This window comes from Podarcis filfolensis (assembly GCF_964270895.1).
Source record: "Podarcis filfolensis genome assembly, chromosome: 1".
NCBI lineage: Eukaryota > Metazoa > Chordata > Lepidosauria > Squamata > Lacertidae > Podarcis > Podarcis filfolensis.
In genome coordinates, this window is record NC_139604.1 from 19,244,990 (window position 1) to 19,259,061 (window position 14,072).

The following is a 14,072-nucleotide window of genomic DNA, read 5'->3' on the forward strand; positions in this document are numbered from 1 at the left end:
ATAAAGATATGGAATATTGGATGTGTGTTTTTATTGCTATTGTTGTATTGGCTTTTATGTTTTTTTTTCTTTTTTATGTATTGTTATGTATGTTTTGAAAAAAAAATTGTTGTTGTTTTCTTCTTTTTTCTTTCTCTGTAATTTTTGAAAAATTCTAATAAATATCATTTAAAAAAAAGAAAAATCAGAGCGCTCATTCAGATCAGTTTGCAGGACAAAGAAGAAGAAGAAGAAGAAGAAGAAGAAGAAGAAGAAGAAGAAGAAGAAGAAGAAGAAGAAATCCCAGCACTGTGGCTGAGCCCCATCGCCCTTTAGCAAGATATGTCCATCTCCTAAGCTGTTATTTGGAGTCAAGATATTCCACTAGGGGCTAACCCATACATATTACCCACAGACTTCCCATGTTCTATGTGGCCATGTGGTCTGCTGAGTGCAGACTGAAAAGTGGTTGAAGCAATGAATGGGATTCTTAGCTTAGGATAACAGGCTACATCCCAGCTGTCCAAAAACAGCTTCTACCACTACCATCCTCCATCCAGACAAGCGAGAGGAATTATCATAATCCAAGAACACATTTCACCTGGGCAAAAGAACTCGAGGAGGGCTCAGAGCAGGACCAATGTCACTTGTAGAGAGTGTCACTTGTGGAGAGAGGATGTGGCCTGGGAATGAGGGATGACCATGGAAGAGTCCCAGGAAGAAGAAGAAGAAGAAGAAGAAGAAGAAGAAGAAGAAGAAGAAGAAGAAGAAGAAGAATTTGGATTTGATATCCCGCTTTATCACTACCCAAAGGAGTCTCAAGGCAGCTAACATTCTCCTTTCCCTTCCTCCCCCACAACAAACACTCTGTGAGGTGAGTGGGGCTGAGAGACTTCAGAGAAGTGTGACTAGCCCAAGGTCACCCAGCAGCTGCATGTGGAGGAGCGGAGAAGCGAACCCAGTTCACCAGATTACGAGTCTATCGCTCTTAACCACTACACCACACTGGAACCAGACAGAGAGAACTGGGAGGTTGCATTTGGCCTCTGACGCTAAGCTTCCCCACCCCAAGTTTATTCCCATAAGCTTGGATGACTGGCTAAGAATTTACTCACTTGTAAGTTCTATATTTTCCTCAGAACTGAACCTGTGTCCTCTTGCATTTCTCAGTGCCTGCAGCAAGTTAAAACTATTGGGGGGCAGGTGCTCAAATAATTTTGCTGCCGGAGGATTTATTGCAGCTCAGTTTGGTGGCATTCCAATAGTCGAGTGTTTCTCTTTCCAGCAGGAAGGATTAGAAATTTATGATACCTGGTTCTAAGGGGTGGATCGATAGATACATAAATGTGTCTTGTGTACTAGAATGTATATTATGCACTTGATAATTGAATACTGTGTAATACACTGAATCCTGCTTTGTGGAACCTGAGTGTAGCAGTAGGTAGCAAAAAAATAAAAATAAATCAGTTGTTTATCATGGCATGCTACTTTTGGACACATGTCCTCAAGGCACCTCTGTTATGGGGGGGGCGGGGCGTGATTTTCCTGAAAGGCGATGCTGCTCTAGAGATAATACTGCCTGGGTACACGGTGATGGCAGGGATCCTATGGAATTGTGATGAAAGACAAAAGGAAAGCAAAAAATGGCCGCAGGCAAAGCTATCCCCGTTTTCCTTCATTTTCTTTTCAACAACAGCAATATCATGCAGCAGTCTGAAGACAGGCAGGTAGCGGGAACAGATGAGCAGATGTGAAAGAGCAGACGCATCATTGGATCATTATTACAAATGGGTTTCATGATGTGCTTGTTCTCGTCCACCTGTCTGCAGCGTGTGACTGGCTTTGAGTCAGAGCTACACACGAGAGAAATAAGAGATGAGCCATTCAGGCAGATGGCTGCGTATGAGGGAAAATGGGAGGGGAAACGATGCATCTTCCCAAAGAAACTCGCCTTTCAGTGCTCACTGTAACGAATGCTGTTCCTTTCCCTCATGACAGGCCCTGCCATTGGGCAGAGTGAGGCAGTTGCCTTAGGTGGCAAATGCTAGGTTAGTGGGAGAAAAGTGAGTCATTCAGGCAGGTGCTTGTTTATAGTAGGGTAAAGGGACTAACCATTTAGATTCATTTTCCCAAAGGTGTGTTTTTCAATTCTCATAATGTGATCCTTCGTCTGCCTCCGGCAGCATATGTTGAGGTGTGTGGAGAGTGAGTTGTGGTGAGGTGTTCGAGAACAGTGCTATATGTGCCTTGTAGCTTGCCCTCGAAAGATTCCATCAACTGTGTCTCCGAAAATTTTTTACACATCACTTGGGAAGACAGGCGAACTAATGCCAGTGTACTGGAAGAAGCAAAGTGTCAAAACAATGATTCTTCAACATCAACTTGGTTGGACTGGCCATGTTGTTTGGATACCTGATTATCATCTTCCAAAGCAACTGCTCTATTCCGAACTTAAAAATGGAAAGCGTAATGCTGGTGGTTAACAAAAGAGGTTTAAAGACTCTTTCAAGGCAAATCTAAAAAAATGTAATATAAGCAGCGACAACTAGGAAACACTGGCCTGTGAGCGCTTCAATTGGAGAACAGCCTCTACCAAAGGTGTCATGGGCTTTGAAGACGCTCAAACTCGGGACGAAAGGGAGAAATGTGCTAAGAGAAAGGCACGCTTGGCAAACCCTCACCGTGATCAGCTCCTGCCCGGAAACCAATGTCGCCACTGTGGAAGGACATGTGGATCCAGAATTGGCCTCCACAGTCACTTACGGACTCACCGTTAAAACCATGTTCATGGAACACAATCTTACTCGGCTATGAGTGATCGCCACATAAGAAGAAGCCCTGTGCCCTCTGAAGTAATGGAATACAGTCATACCTTGGGTTACAGATGCTTTGGGTTGCACGATTTTGGGTTGCGCACTGCGCCAAACCGGAAGTACCGGAACGGGTTACTTCCAGGTTTCGGCGTATGTGCAGAAGCACCGAATTGCAACCCGTGCATGCGCAGATGCGGCGCTGCAGGTTACAAATGTGCTTCCTGCACGGATCACGTTCGCAACCTGCGTGTCCACTGTGTGTTGAATCCATATTCAACTGCTGGTCCAGTCAGCTTCTGTACATTAAATGGGAGGGGTAACTTGTTCATTGCCTCAGTCAGCAAGATTCCCCTGTGCCTGTTTACCCTTCCCATCCCCACTGCCACAACCTTTAAGCCTTTGAAAGACATGGCTTATAATAATAAACGTTTCTGTTGTTGTGTTGCTGGATTGCTTGTTGTTTTGAATTTATCTTGTTCTCTCACTAAAATGGATTCAACATCTCCGATGAGGCTGTGGTGTACATAGAAGGATATAGCTGTTCCGCCCTTCTGTGAGCGACTGGTATAATCTTAAGATCTCCTTTGACAATTAATGTCTCTGTAATTCCAATGAGGTTTTAAAGATTGGGAAAAGAGCTTTGTAAGACTGGAGATGGACATTTGTTATTATTGTTTATATGCACAGGAGGAAATCATTCCATCCACATCCCCGTCTGTCATCAGTATACGGGGATTTGCCTCAGGGGAGTACAGAGTGGTTCAGCTTTCTTATCGGGAGAATCCTTGGTGGGACTGCTGAAGTGTTTAATGGAGGGGAAAATTAACATCTGAGTTGCAGCTGATTTTGTGACATGCAGCTGCCCGCTACAGATGTGACTTGCTTTGCTATTACGTCTTGTTTAAAGGTAAAGGTACCCCTGACTGTTGGGTCCAGTTACGGACGATTCTGGGGTTCCACACCCATCTCGCTCTATAGGCCGAGGGAGCCGGCGTTTGTCCGCAGACAGCGTCTGGGTCATGTGGCCAGCATGACTAAGCCGCTTCTGGCAAACCAGAGCAGTGCACGGAAACGCTGTTTACCTTCCCGCCAGAGCGGTACCTATTTATCTACTTGCACTTGACATGCTTTTGAACTGCTAGGTGGGCAGGAGCTGGGACTGAACAATGGGAGCTCACCCCGTTGCGGGGATTCGAACCGCCGACCTTCTGATCGGCAAGTCCTAGGCGCTGTGGTTTAACCCACAGTGCCACCCGCATCCCAGGGGTATGGTAGGACGTCCCTAGTTTCATTGGCAAAATTTTGGAGGGTATGAAGTTATGTAATCCCTGAGCCATCTGAAGGCAGCCCTGTATAGGGAAGTTCTTTAATGCTTAATGTTTTACAGTGGTACCTCAGGTTAAGTACTCAATTCGTTCTGGAGGTCCGTTCTTAACCTGAAACTGTTCTTAACCTGAAGCACCACTTTAGCTAATGGGCCTCCTGCTGCTGCCGTGCCGCCGGAGCCCGATTTCTGTTCTCATCCTGAAGCAAAGTTCTTAACCTGAAGCACTATTTCTGGGTTAGTGGAGTCTGTAACCTGAAGCGTATGTAACCTGAGGTACCACTGTATTATGTTTTTATATATGTTTGAAGGCTCCCAGAGTGGCTGGACCAATCCAGTCAGATGGGTGGAGTATTCAGTTTCCTTTATAGCCCTCTTCGTGTATTATATGTGTAAAGCGGTCCACTTGATTAAGTATCCTGTCTGTATCCTTGATATCCAAGCATACTATGAGGGGGAAGCCTATGTGCCTAGATCTCTACCCAAGCGAGCTGCTCTCTGCAGATGTCTGCATCCGATGAAATGATAACTAGCATGGAGCCCTTTACATTCATTCACTGCATGCAGATACATACTTTTGGAAGCTTACCAGATTTTTCAATGTGGACTCATTGTTCCTGGAAGGTGGAAAGTTTGATAGCTGCTGCCTTGGTTAATATGTTTCTCCCTTCTCCAGTTCAAGAAATAAATGCAAACACTGGCCTATATCTGTTCTGGCCACCATCATGTTTTCTTTGGTGAAGGAGATCTGTTTCTGACAAGATATGCCACCACCTCTGCTTCGGTTGTGAAATCTATTTCTATCCGTTTGTTCGTTCGTAAATATTTGTTCGCACCAGCTGGTTCCCCTTTCATTCTTCCAATTTGCTGGCTGCAAAAAAATGGCAGTTTACATTGTGCACATAGCTCTCTCTGCCTCAACAATGTTATCATCCGAATGCAAGCCGCTTGCCTGTGAATTAGGCCTCTGTGTTGCTTGTTCCCGTCTTAACAAACGCTTCATCTTTGCCTGCCTGTAATTGTGACAGAATGAAATTGGTGCTTAGGAACCTGTAATATTAGATTCTAGTAACCCAACAGACAGCTAATGGCTGCCACCTCTGTTTAACTAATGAATTCTGAGGATTACTTTTCAGCTAGGAAAACATGATGGAAGGTGCTGGAATTTCAAATTAGGTGATGGATTTGCATCCGTTGAGGCCAATATGCGCAGCATATTTGTTTCCTTTTCAGTATATTTTATTCATATTAACAATGGTCATCCACCATTAGGGCAAAATAGAACCATAATATTAGTCAATAGGAATATTTGTTAAAGTGACTGTTAAGATGCAACACCTTAAGTCTTCTTCAAGTGCTACTGTTAAACCTGCTGCCTTAGGAGCAGTTAGAAGTTATTGTCCTCTCATCAGTGTTGAAGAAAGAATCGAAGGCCAGGCCAATTGGCTTCTGTATGTGGAATGGTAGGGACACCATTGTGTCCTTCACCTCAGGAAGCAAAATGCCTTGGGCTGGACTTGTTCCCATGTAGATGGAACAGAACTTCTCCTTTGTGAGCTGACACACAGTCCCATCAGTTGGTGTCGCTGAGGTGATCTGGGATAGTTCTCTAGAGCAGGCATACCCAAACTCGGCCCTCCAGATGTTTTGGGACTACAACTCCCATCATCCCTAGCTAACAGGACCAGTGGTCAGGGATGATGGGAACTGTATTCCCAAAACATCTGGAGGGCCGAGTTTGGGGGTGCCTGCTCTAGAGCTATATATTATTGATTCCATACGTTACTTTTCATTATAAGGCTAGCAATGCTGTGGGCTTCCAAAATACGTTTTGGGGGAAATGGTTTTGGGAAATACGTCATTTTAAGAAACCTAGAATGCTAAACCTTAGAAATCTCCCTGGTCTAGGGCTTCTTCAGTATATAAAAAACATGTCCAGCTTATCTTTGAACAAGAGGAAAGTTCCTAATGACTGTGGTTGGGCTGCCCTATATTTAGCAGTGCCATCTCATAAAATAGCATGCTTTGTAACCTTAACAATTGCTGGTGTGATGTTGGCTAGGTTGGTTTGAGAATGGTACATTAAATTAATCTCCTCTGAAAGAACTGGAGACTGGGTGCTAGATTGGTTTAAGGGGGAAGAGTGGCAGCTGCCTTGGATATTGAAAGAGTTTGCCCCTCTCTGGATCCACCCCTGAGTTCTAAAGGCTCCTCAGTAGGACACCCTAAAACCACCATCCAGGCTACAGAACTTATCAAGGGGACCCAGAGCTCAGTGCAAGTAGGTTCCTTAAGATATGTACAAACTTTTAACTCAAATAGCAGCTATTCCTTTTGCTCGAGGCTGGCCCGGACATTAGGCGAGGTGAGCCCACTGCCTCAGGTGGCCGAAGCCCCTGAGGCAGTGTCCCCATGGGCACCCGCCACCTCCGCCACCATTGGAGAAAAGAAACTGGCGTTGGTCCCGATTTCTGGTGAGATCTTGCGGAGTGTGTGAGATCACACCTGAAATATGTGCTGCTGCCGGCACGGCTTCTCCCCTGGTGATATAGGCAGCGGGGCAGGTGGCAGCAGCAGCAGGGAATAATAATAATAATAATTTATTATTTGTACCCCACCCATCTGGCTGGTTCTCCCCAGCCACTCTGGGCGACTTCCAACAAAGATTAAAAATACATTAAAATGTCACACATGAAAAACTTCCCTGATGTCTTCTAAATGTCAGGTAGTTGTTTATGTCTTTGACCTCTGATGGGAGGGCGTTCCACAGGACGGGTGCCACTACCGAGAAGGCCCTCTGCCTGGTTCCCTGTGGCTTTGCTTCTCGCAGTGAGGGAACTGCCAGAAGGCCCTCGGCGCTGGACCTCAGTGTCCAGGCAGAACGATGGGGGTGGAGACGCTCCTTCAGGTATACTGGGCCAAGGCCCTTCCTGATTCATCTCAAATGGCAAAAAAAGGATCCACTGCCACTGCTTTTATCTCAAGGAGTTCAGGGGATTGTAGTCTTCTAGGAAGAGGGGCTGCTAATTCTCAGCCTCACTAAACTACAAAACCCAACATTCTTTGGGGAAAGCCACAATGGTTGCTCTCGGGTCCTGCTGGCACGCTTCTCATGGGCATTTTGTTAGAGCTGTATTCAACTAACCTGGCCCACTAATGGAAGCCAGTGTGATGGTTTCTGTTAAGAGGGCTTCCCCCTTTCCCCTGTGCATCCCTGCCTCTCCCAAACCCTCTCTGGAGAATCAGGAAGAACCCACAGAATAGCATGTTGGAGGAGGAGGAGAGGGAATTGTTCCACCTGGCAAGCAGAAATGAAGGAAGAGTGTGATGTTGAATTCCTTCCATGGTAATGGAGAAATCAAGGTTTTGTATCACATCATGAAACCGTTTATGATCTCGGCTACTGCTGGTGAAGCTTCTTGGTTTTCCTCCTTTGTGGTTTCCAGTGCTAAGCAAGCTCTGGTATTCTAGGCAGCTTAGAGAGAAGAACTATAGCTGAAACGTGTATGCACAGCACTGTTCAAATGGGTTCGCTTTTCGTACTGGCCTTTAATTCTAGGAAGTCGTCATAAAGAACCAGTTGCGCCATTAAAAACGGGCCATTTTCAATTGCATTGCTGTTTTCTCTTACTGTAGCTGGCGGTTGGTATTTAGTGAGTCTCTCGCCTTTTCTACGAAGGGAGGATATAAACTTGGAAGAGAGACTGACAAGCATAATATTTTTTAGATGGGGCCACAGTGACTTTTCCCTTTTTTTAAAATGATGGGTAAGAAAACAAAAGAAACACAGAACCTATAAAAGCCAAATGACTGATTTCTTTCCATGGGAGGGCAGGAGTGGTATTTATAACCTCTGCAGGAGGATAGATATAAGGTGGTTTTTGTTGCTTTAGCTTTGATATTAGGAGGCTCCAGTTCACAGGGGATACTAGAGTCTCTTGATCGTTTGTAAAACAGAATGTTTTCTAGGCTTTGCTTTGAAGTATACAGAAGAGCTCTGTGCAACCAAATATTTTTGAAAGATATTTCAACAGGCAGGTGTTACTTAACAATGATTCCTTAAAGATAACAGAGGCTGGGCTTAGTGTCGTGAGTATATTTTGTCCTTTTCTTATTAATGAAATAATTACAGGTATTATGTAGAGGGTGTGTGTGTGTGTGTGTGTGTGTGTGTGTGTGTGTGTGTGTTAAACACTACATTGTCACTGATGCTGATCACCTGTTGAACTTTTAAAATATGCTGTTTTTATTGCCCGGCTGTGTAAAATGGCTCTCATTGTTTGTCCCAAAGCAGTTTTAAAAGTGTTTATGTGAAAACGATTGCTTCACAGTGCATTGGTAAATCTGAAATATAGAATTAAACATGTGAATCTGAAAAGGCGCAACCAAACAAATTCAGTTCAGGCTGGAACTAATATGAAACTCTTGAAAACTATAGGGTAGGTTCAGGAAATAATTATCATGGTACATTAGAGCCTATATTCTCTTGGTTCTCAAATGGTTCTCTAATACGACTGAACCAAATCAAGTTAAACTAACGTGATCAGACATAATAGGGTGTGTGCTTAAAAAGAATTTTTCTGACTCTTCCATACATTTCTATATTTAGAACACATTATTTTTGCTTAATCTGAAGCCGTGTTATTCTGAATTCTAGCATCTTTTATGCCTTGCCAATTGCACAGTGTCAAGTTTTATAGTTAGAATGTGTTCAGACCTTCAAAGCTCTCTGCCTTGTACTGCATCTTAGCAATGAACTATTCTTTTCTGATAGTTTCTTTTATTAAGCCATTTATTTATATTGATAAACTAATTGAGAAGCCTCCAGACTGAGCTGAAGCTAGTCATCCCTGAAGTTAGTTATGACTGACATGTTAACATTCTTTTCTGTGACATTTTTATCTCAGTTACAGATAGGTAGCCGTGTTGGTCTGCCATAGTCAAAACAAAAAAATTTTTTTCCTTCCAGTAGCACCTTAAAGACCAACTAAGTTAGTTCTTGGTATGAGCTTTCGTGTGCATGCACACTTCTTCAGATACACTGAAACAGAAGTTGCCAGATCCTTCTATATTTCAGAAATAGACTGGAAAGAGAAGGTGCTGAATTGCAACTCATTACCAAACTTAAAACCATGGAGAGACCTGGTCTGAACAAAGACATTGGATTCTTATCTCATTACACATGACAAAGCCATCTTTCACCTTCTCACCCCTTGCTTTTTCCTGTAAGACCTATTGCAGTCGTTAAGAGTCGTCAACAGGCTCATCACAGCTATCTGCCAACCACCCATTCCCACCACCCTTCTGAGTAATACCCCTCCCCACCTTCTCACTATATAGAAGGATCTGGCAACTTCTGTTTCAGTGTATCTGAAGAAGTGTGCATGCACACGAAAGCTCATACCAAGAACTAACTTAGTTGGTCTTTAAGGTGCTACTGGAAGGAAAAAAATTTTTTTGTTTTGACTTTTATCTCAGATAACATTAGCAGGATTAGGACCTCTGTCTGCAATTACAGCTAAGCACCACAGTGACTGCGTTTCCTTTAAAATATAATGCCAAATAATTCTGGGCAGTTTTGGCTGGCTTGTTTCATTCAACCAACACCTACAATAGTCACCTCACTCAGTTATCATTCAATAATACATGTGAACAATGGGTTATAAAATTGTTACTAAAATGTTTCTAAACCTAATGGTCTTGGCAGTAAGAGGTGCTCAACAGACTCCCACAAGAGGCGGTGGACTCTTTCCTTGGAGATTTTTAAGTAGAGGTTGAATGGCCCACCCATCATGTATGACCTACCGTATTTTTCGCTCCATAAGACGCACCTGACCATAAGACACACCTAGTTTTTAGAGGAGGAAAACAAGAAAAAAAAATATTCAGAACAAAACAGTGGATGTATGATTTTTGTGGTTCCTGCTGTGGCCACAAGACATGTGATCTGATGGAGAATTTGGGGTGACCCAATGCAAAAATCCTGAGGATCCTTGGGCTTTTACCTCCCCGCTCCCAGGCAGCCTGTGCTAGTGTCCCTTATCTCTCTTCTGATCCCACTGATCAGCTGTTTCCTTTCAACACTCCCTTCCCTCTTGTTTTCCTTAGTGTCTTTTCCTTAGCTGGAGCAGTTTTTTGCTCCTCCTTTTCTTCTAATTTCTCTCCTTTTTGCTTTAGTCTTCCTGTTCCCCCCCCCCTTTGCAAGTTTGCTGTCTTTACCTCCCCGCTCCCAGGCAGCCTCCTTTATCTCTAGTGTCCCTTATCTCTCTCCCTGATCGGCAAACAATCAGCGGCTTTGTTTCAACACCCACTTCCCTCTTTCAAAAAAAAAAGCATGATCTGCTTTTTGCCCCTGGGCAATTCGGCTCCAGGGACCACGCATTCACTCCATAAGATGCAGAGACATTTCCCCTTACTTTTTAGGAAGAAAAAAAGTGCATCTTATGGAGCAAAAAATACGGTAGTTGAGATTCCTGTCCTTGAAATCCCTTCCAACTCTATGATTCTATGACATGAGCTGTAATGTTGCACTCTGAATTCTCAAAGGGTATGGGTGATACCAACTCCCCCCTCCTTTCCTCCCTGCGGTAGCCTATCCCATATTCCCAGAATCTCTTCAAGACACACGTACATGGACTTCTGCTTGGGGAATGTTGGAAATCACCCAATATTTTATTCAGGTTTTGTACTTTTTAAGTATAGTGCTGCATGAAGTTTAGTGACTCTGTTGAGATGCTTGTTCCCACGTATAAGACACCCAAGCATTTCATACATTATAAAAGTCTGTATGCAAAGGCAAAATAGCAGAAATCAACAGTGGGGAGTAGAGTAGAGTAACTGTAATCCATTTGGGTATTTTAGATTTTGTATGTTTTATATATATATATATATATATATATATATATATATATATATATATGTATATATATATATATATATATATATATATATATATATATATATACACCGTATTTTTCCGTGTATAACACAACCCCTATTTTTTGGGACTCCAAATAAAAAAATCCCCCATATGCACTATCCGTGTATAAGACGACCCCCAGTTTTAAATTTGAAAAAATAGGGGGGAAATACAGTCTTATACATGGAAAAATATGGGGGGGTGTAGTTTATTTATTTGGTTTTTCAGATTAAAATTTTACACATAGCCAACAAACAACATAAATATTTTTAAATCCCCTTGTTTTTTTTACTGTTTTATCTTTTGTAAACTGCTTTGTGACCTTTTACAATCAAGTGGTGTGTAATTTTTTATGAAATAAATAGTTTCTAACAGAACTGAATGCTTCTGTCCATCTATGTATAAGTAACTTAACTGCTGCATTTTTCAGGTGCCTAATCAAGGACTTCGAAAAACGCCCATCTGTCACTCACCTTTTGGAACATCCCTTCATAAGACAGGTCCATGGCAGAGACATGGCACTCCAAAAACAGCTGGCAGATCTCATTCAAGCACAACAACATTTAGGCTCCGTAGCCAAGACAAGGTACTGTTCAATTTCACTATAGCCGTACTACAAAGTTCCAGAAATTTATGACTTTTAATTGTGAGACATATATTGCTTATGCAGATATCATATAATGCCTTAAAGCTTTTTGCCCTGGTCCACCAAGAAGGATCAGTGTGTCCCAACCGGAGGAACATCTCAATGGGCATTTCCGTCGATGATGCTCATCTCAGCTGCCCTTGAATCAGCTAGAAGCATCTTGGTGACCATGGGGCTGCATTGCCTCATCTGGAGCCACCAGTTCTTATGTATGACAGGTTTACCCATAACTAGAGCTGCTATATTGTTCTAATTATTATGGATCCTTACATACAGGAATTACAACATTCCATATAAATGGAGAGCTTCAAGGCAGCGGGAAACAACTTTCTCATTCATGTCTTTTAATCGCATTCAGCCGTAATGGAAGCATCACATTCCAGTAGTTTCCTGGATTTACTGCTAAGACAAACAATGGCATGCAAGTGTTCATTAATTAATAAATGAACTCTTAGCAGGGAACAGGCTCATGTTTTGTGATTTTCGGGAGGGCAGAAGATTCAAAATGTGAATAATAAAGTGACAGTGGTGAAACGTTAAGAGTCCGAACCTTGATGTTTTGGTTCACCATTGGCCTAATATTACCACTAGTATTCGTCTATAGCTGGGTACTTAATATTCATCAGGAAAACCTTCTTTTCCAGTCCAATCTAGGGCTAGCTGCAGGGAATATCTCTTGGTTTCATGGTTGTCCAGAGGGTGGCAGGGTTTCGCTGTTTTCAAAGTGAATTTAAATGCAAATGAAGGCTCTTCGGCTGCTCTGCAATCATTTCGTAATATGAAATTCGTCTGGCTGCTAGATAAGCTGTAAACCATTATTGTAAATAAATACCTGCTAATGTTGATGAAGAAAATTAAATGTCATGATTCATAAGTCATAAAAATGGATGTGCATATCCAGCCAGAGTGAATGTGCGATTTGAAAACCAAAGACCTTAAAAAAATTATCTTTAAAAACAAAGTAATAGATGCAGTTTCAAGGTGAGTATGACTTTCCTAATTTCACTGCAAATGGAATTATTCCACATGCTTCTAAAGCAAGGGTCTAGAATGGTCAGACTTGCTCCAGGAGGCTGGTCTTTTATGTTTCTTTTCCATCTCCCCCTCCTTGTTTTTAAGTAAACTGCCTTATGAATTCTCTCCCTGTTGATGGCTGCCGTTTGCAATTTCAAAAGAAAAAAGTCTGCCATAAGGTGCAAACTTGGCTGCTGCGCCAAACACTAATGAAAAACATAGACACGTGATTCCACACTCAGATAGAGAAAATAAAAGACTCTGAGTGCACTAGCCACATTTCTCGTTTCATAATCTGTTTTGAGAGTATACCTATATGGGTAATAAAAGCCCACTTGTTTGCTGTAAGAGGCCTGGTCTGTGCACCAGCAGAATAAAGAGAACTCTGAGGTGGAAAAGTGACCTGTGTCACTTCAGACTGCGATGGGTGAATATCATTGCTATAATGAAATATAGTTGTCTGTGGCTAGCTAGGTGCTATACTGAATACAATGTCTGGACAGCTTGTTCAGTGGTGCAGGTAGGTAATTTTAGAATTTTAGACTCCGCATTTAATAGTCATATTCTCCCCTCCTTTAGATGGCAATGTGCGCTACTACTTTCTTCAAAATACAGTAAGCTTGCATCTTGGGAGGTCCTGGGCCACAGGGAAGTTAGGCTGGCCTCAACCAGAGCCAGGGCTTTTTTGGCTGTGGCCCCGATCTGGTGGAACGCTCTGTCACAAGGGACTAGGGATCTGCGGGACTTGACATCTTTCCGCAGGGCCTGCAAGACAGAGCTGTTCCACCAGGCCTTTGGCCAGGGCACAGCCTGACTCCCTCCTTTCGTAATCCTCACAGAACTCTAGCCCAATGGTTGCCATTAATTTGATTCTGAATTGATTTTAGAATGAATTGATTTTAGAATGCTGTGTTACTTTTACTGTTGTTAGCCGCTCTGAGCCCGGCTTCAGCTGGGGAGGGCGGGATATAATTAAATTATTATTATTATTATTATTATTATTATTATTATTATTATTATTATTTATTGCTGTGTTTTGGGGCCTTCCTGCTCATTCTACTGAACGGATTCCTGGACTTCTGCTCCGACTGTCAGGGGTGGAGGAAGGGGTGTGTGGTGGGGGCAGACCACCCCGGGTGTCTTCGCTGAGAGGGGTGACATTTGGCACACCGCCCGCCCGTGACTCCCAAGCCTACCCTGAGCCATCGGGGGAAAGGCAGGAGCTGCGCCGCTTTGCCGGCGGCCTTCCCCCTTCGTTTTAACAGCTCATGGGAGGCTTGGGAGTCGCGGGCGGGCAGCGCGCCGAATGTCTGCCATTGGTGGCTTGCTCCGCTCCCAGCTGCAGTGCGCATGCACCGCTCCATGCACCCGAGCGGC

At 43.2% G+C, this 14,072-nt stretch overlaps 1 protein-coding gene across 2 annotated transcripts in view; it reads left to right on the forward strand.

Moving 5' to 3' along the window:
* The window catches only part of MYO3B (myosin IIIB), a 299,815-nt gene that overhangs the window by 98,271 nt on the left and 187,472 nt on the right, over positions 1 to 14,072 (forward strand). For both annotated transcript variants that reach the window (XM_083626396.1, XM_083626397.1), the window contains one exon: positions 11,466 to 11,621. In XM_083626396.1, coding sequence (XP_083482522.1) covers positions 11,466 to 11,621 — 156 coding nt within the window. The remainder of the gene's footprint in view (positions 1 to 11,465; positions 11,622 to 14,072) is intronic.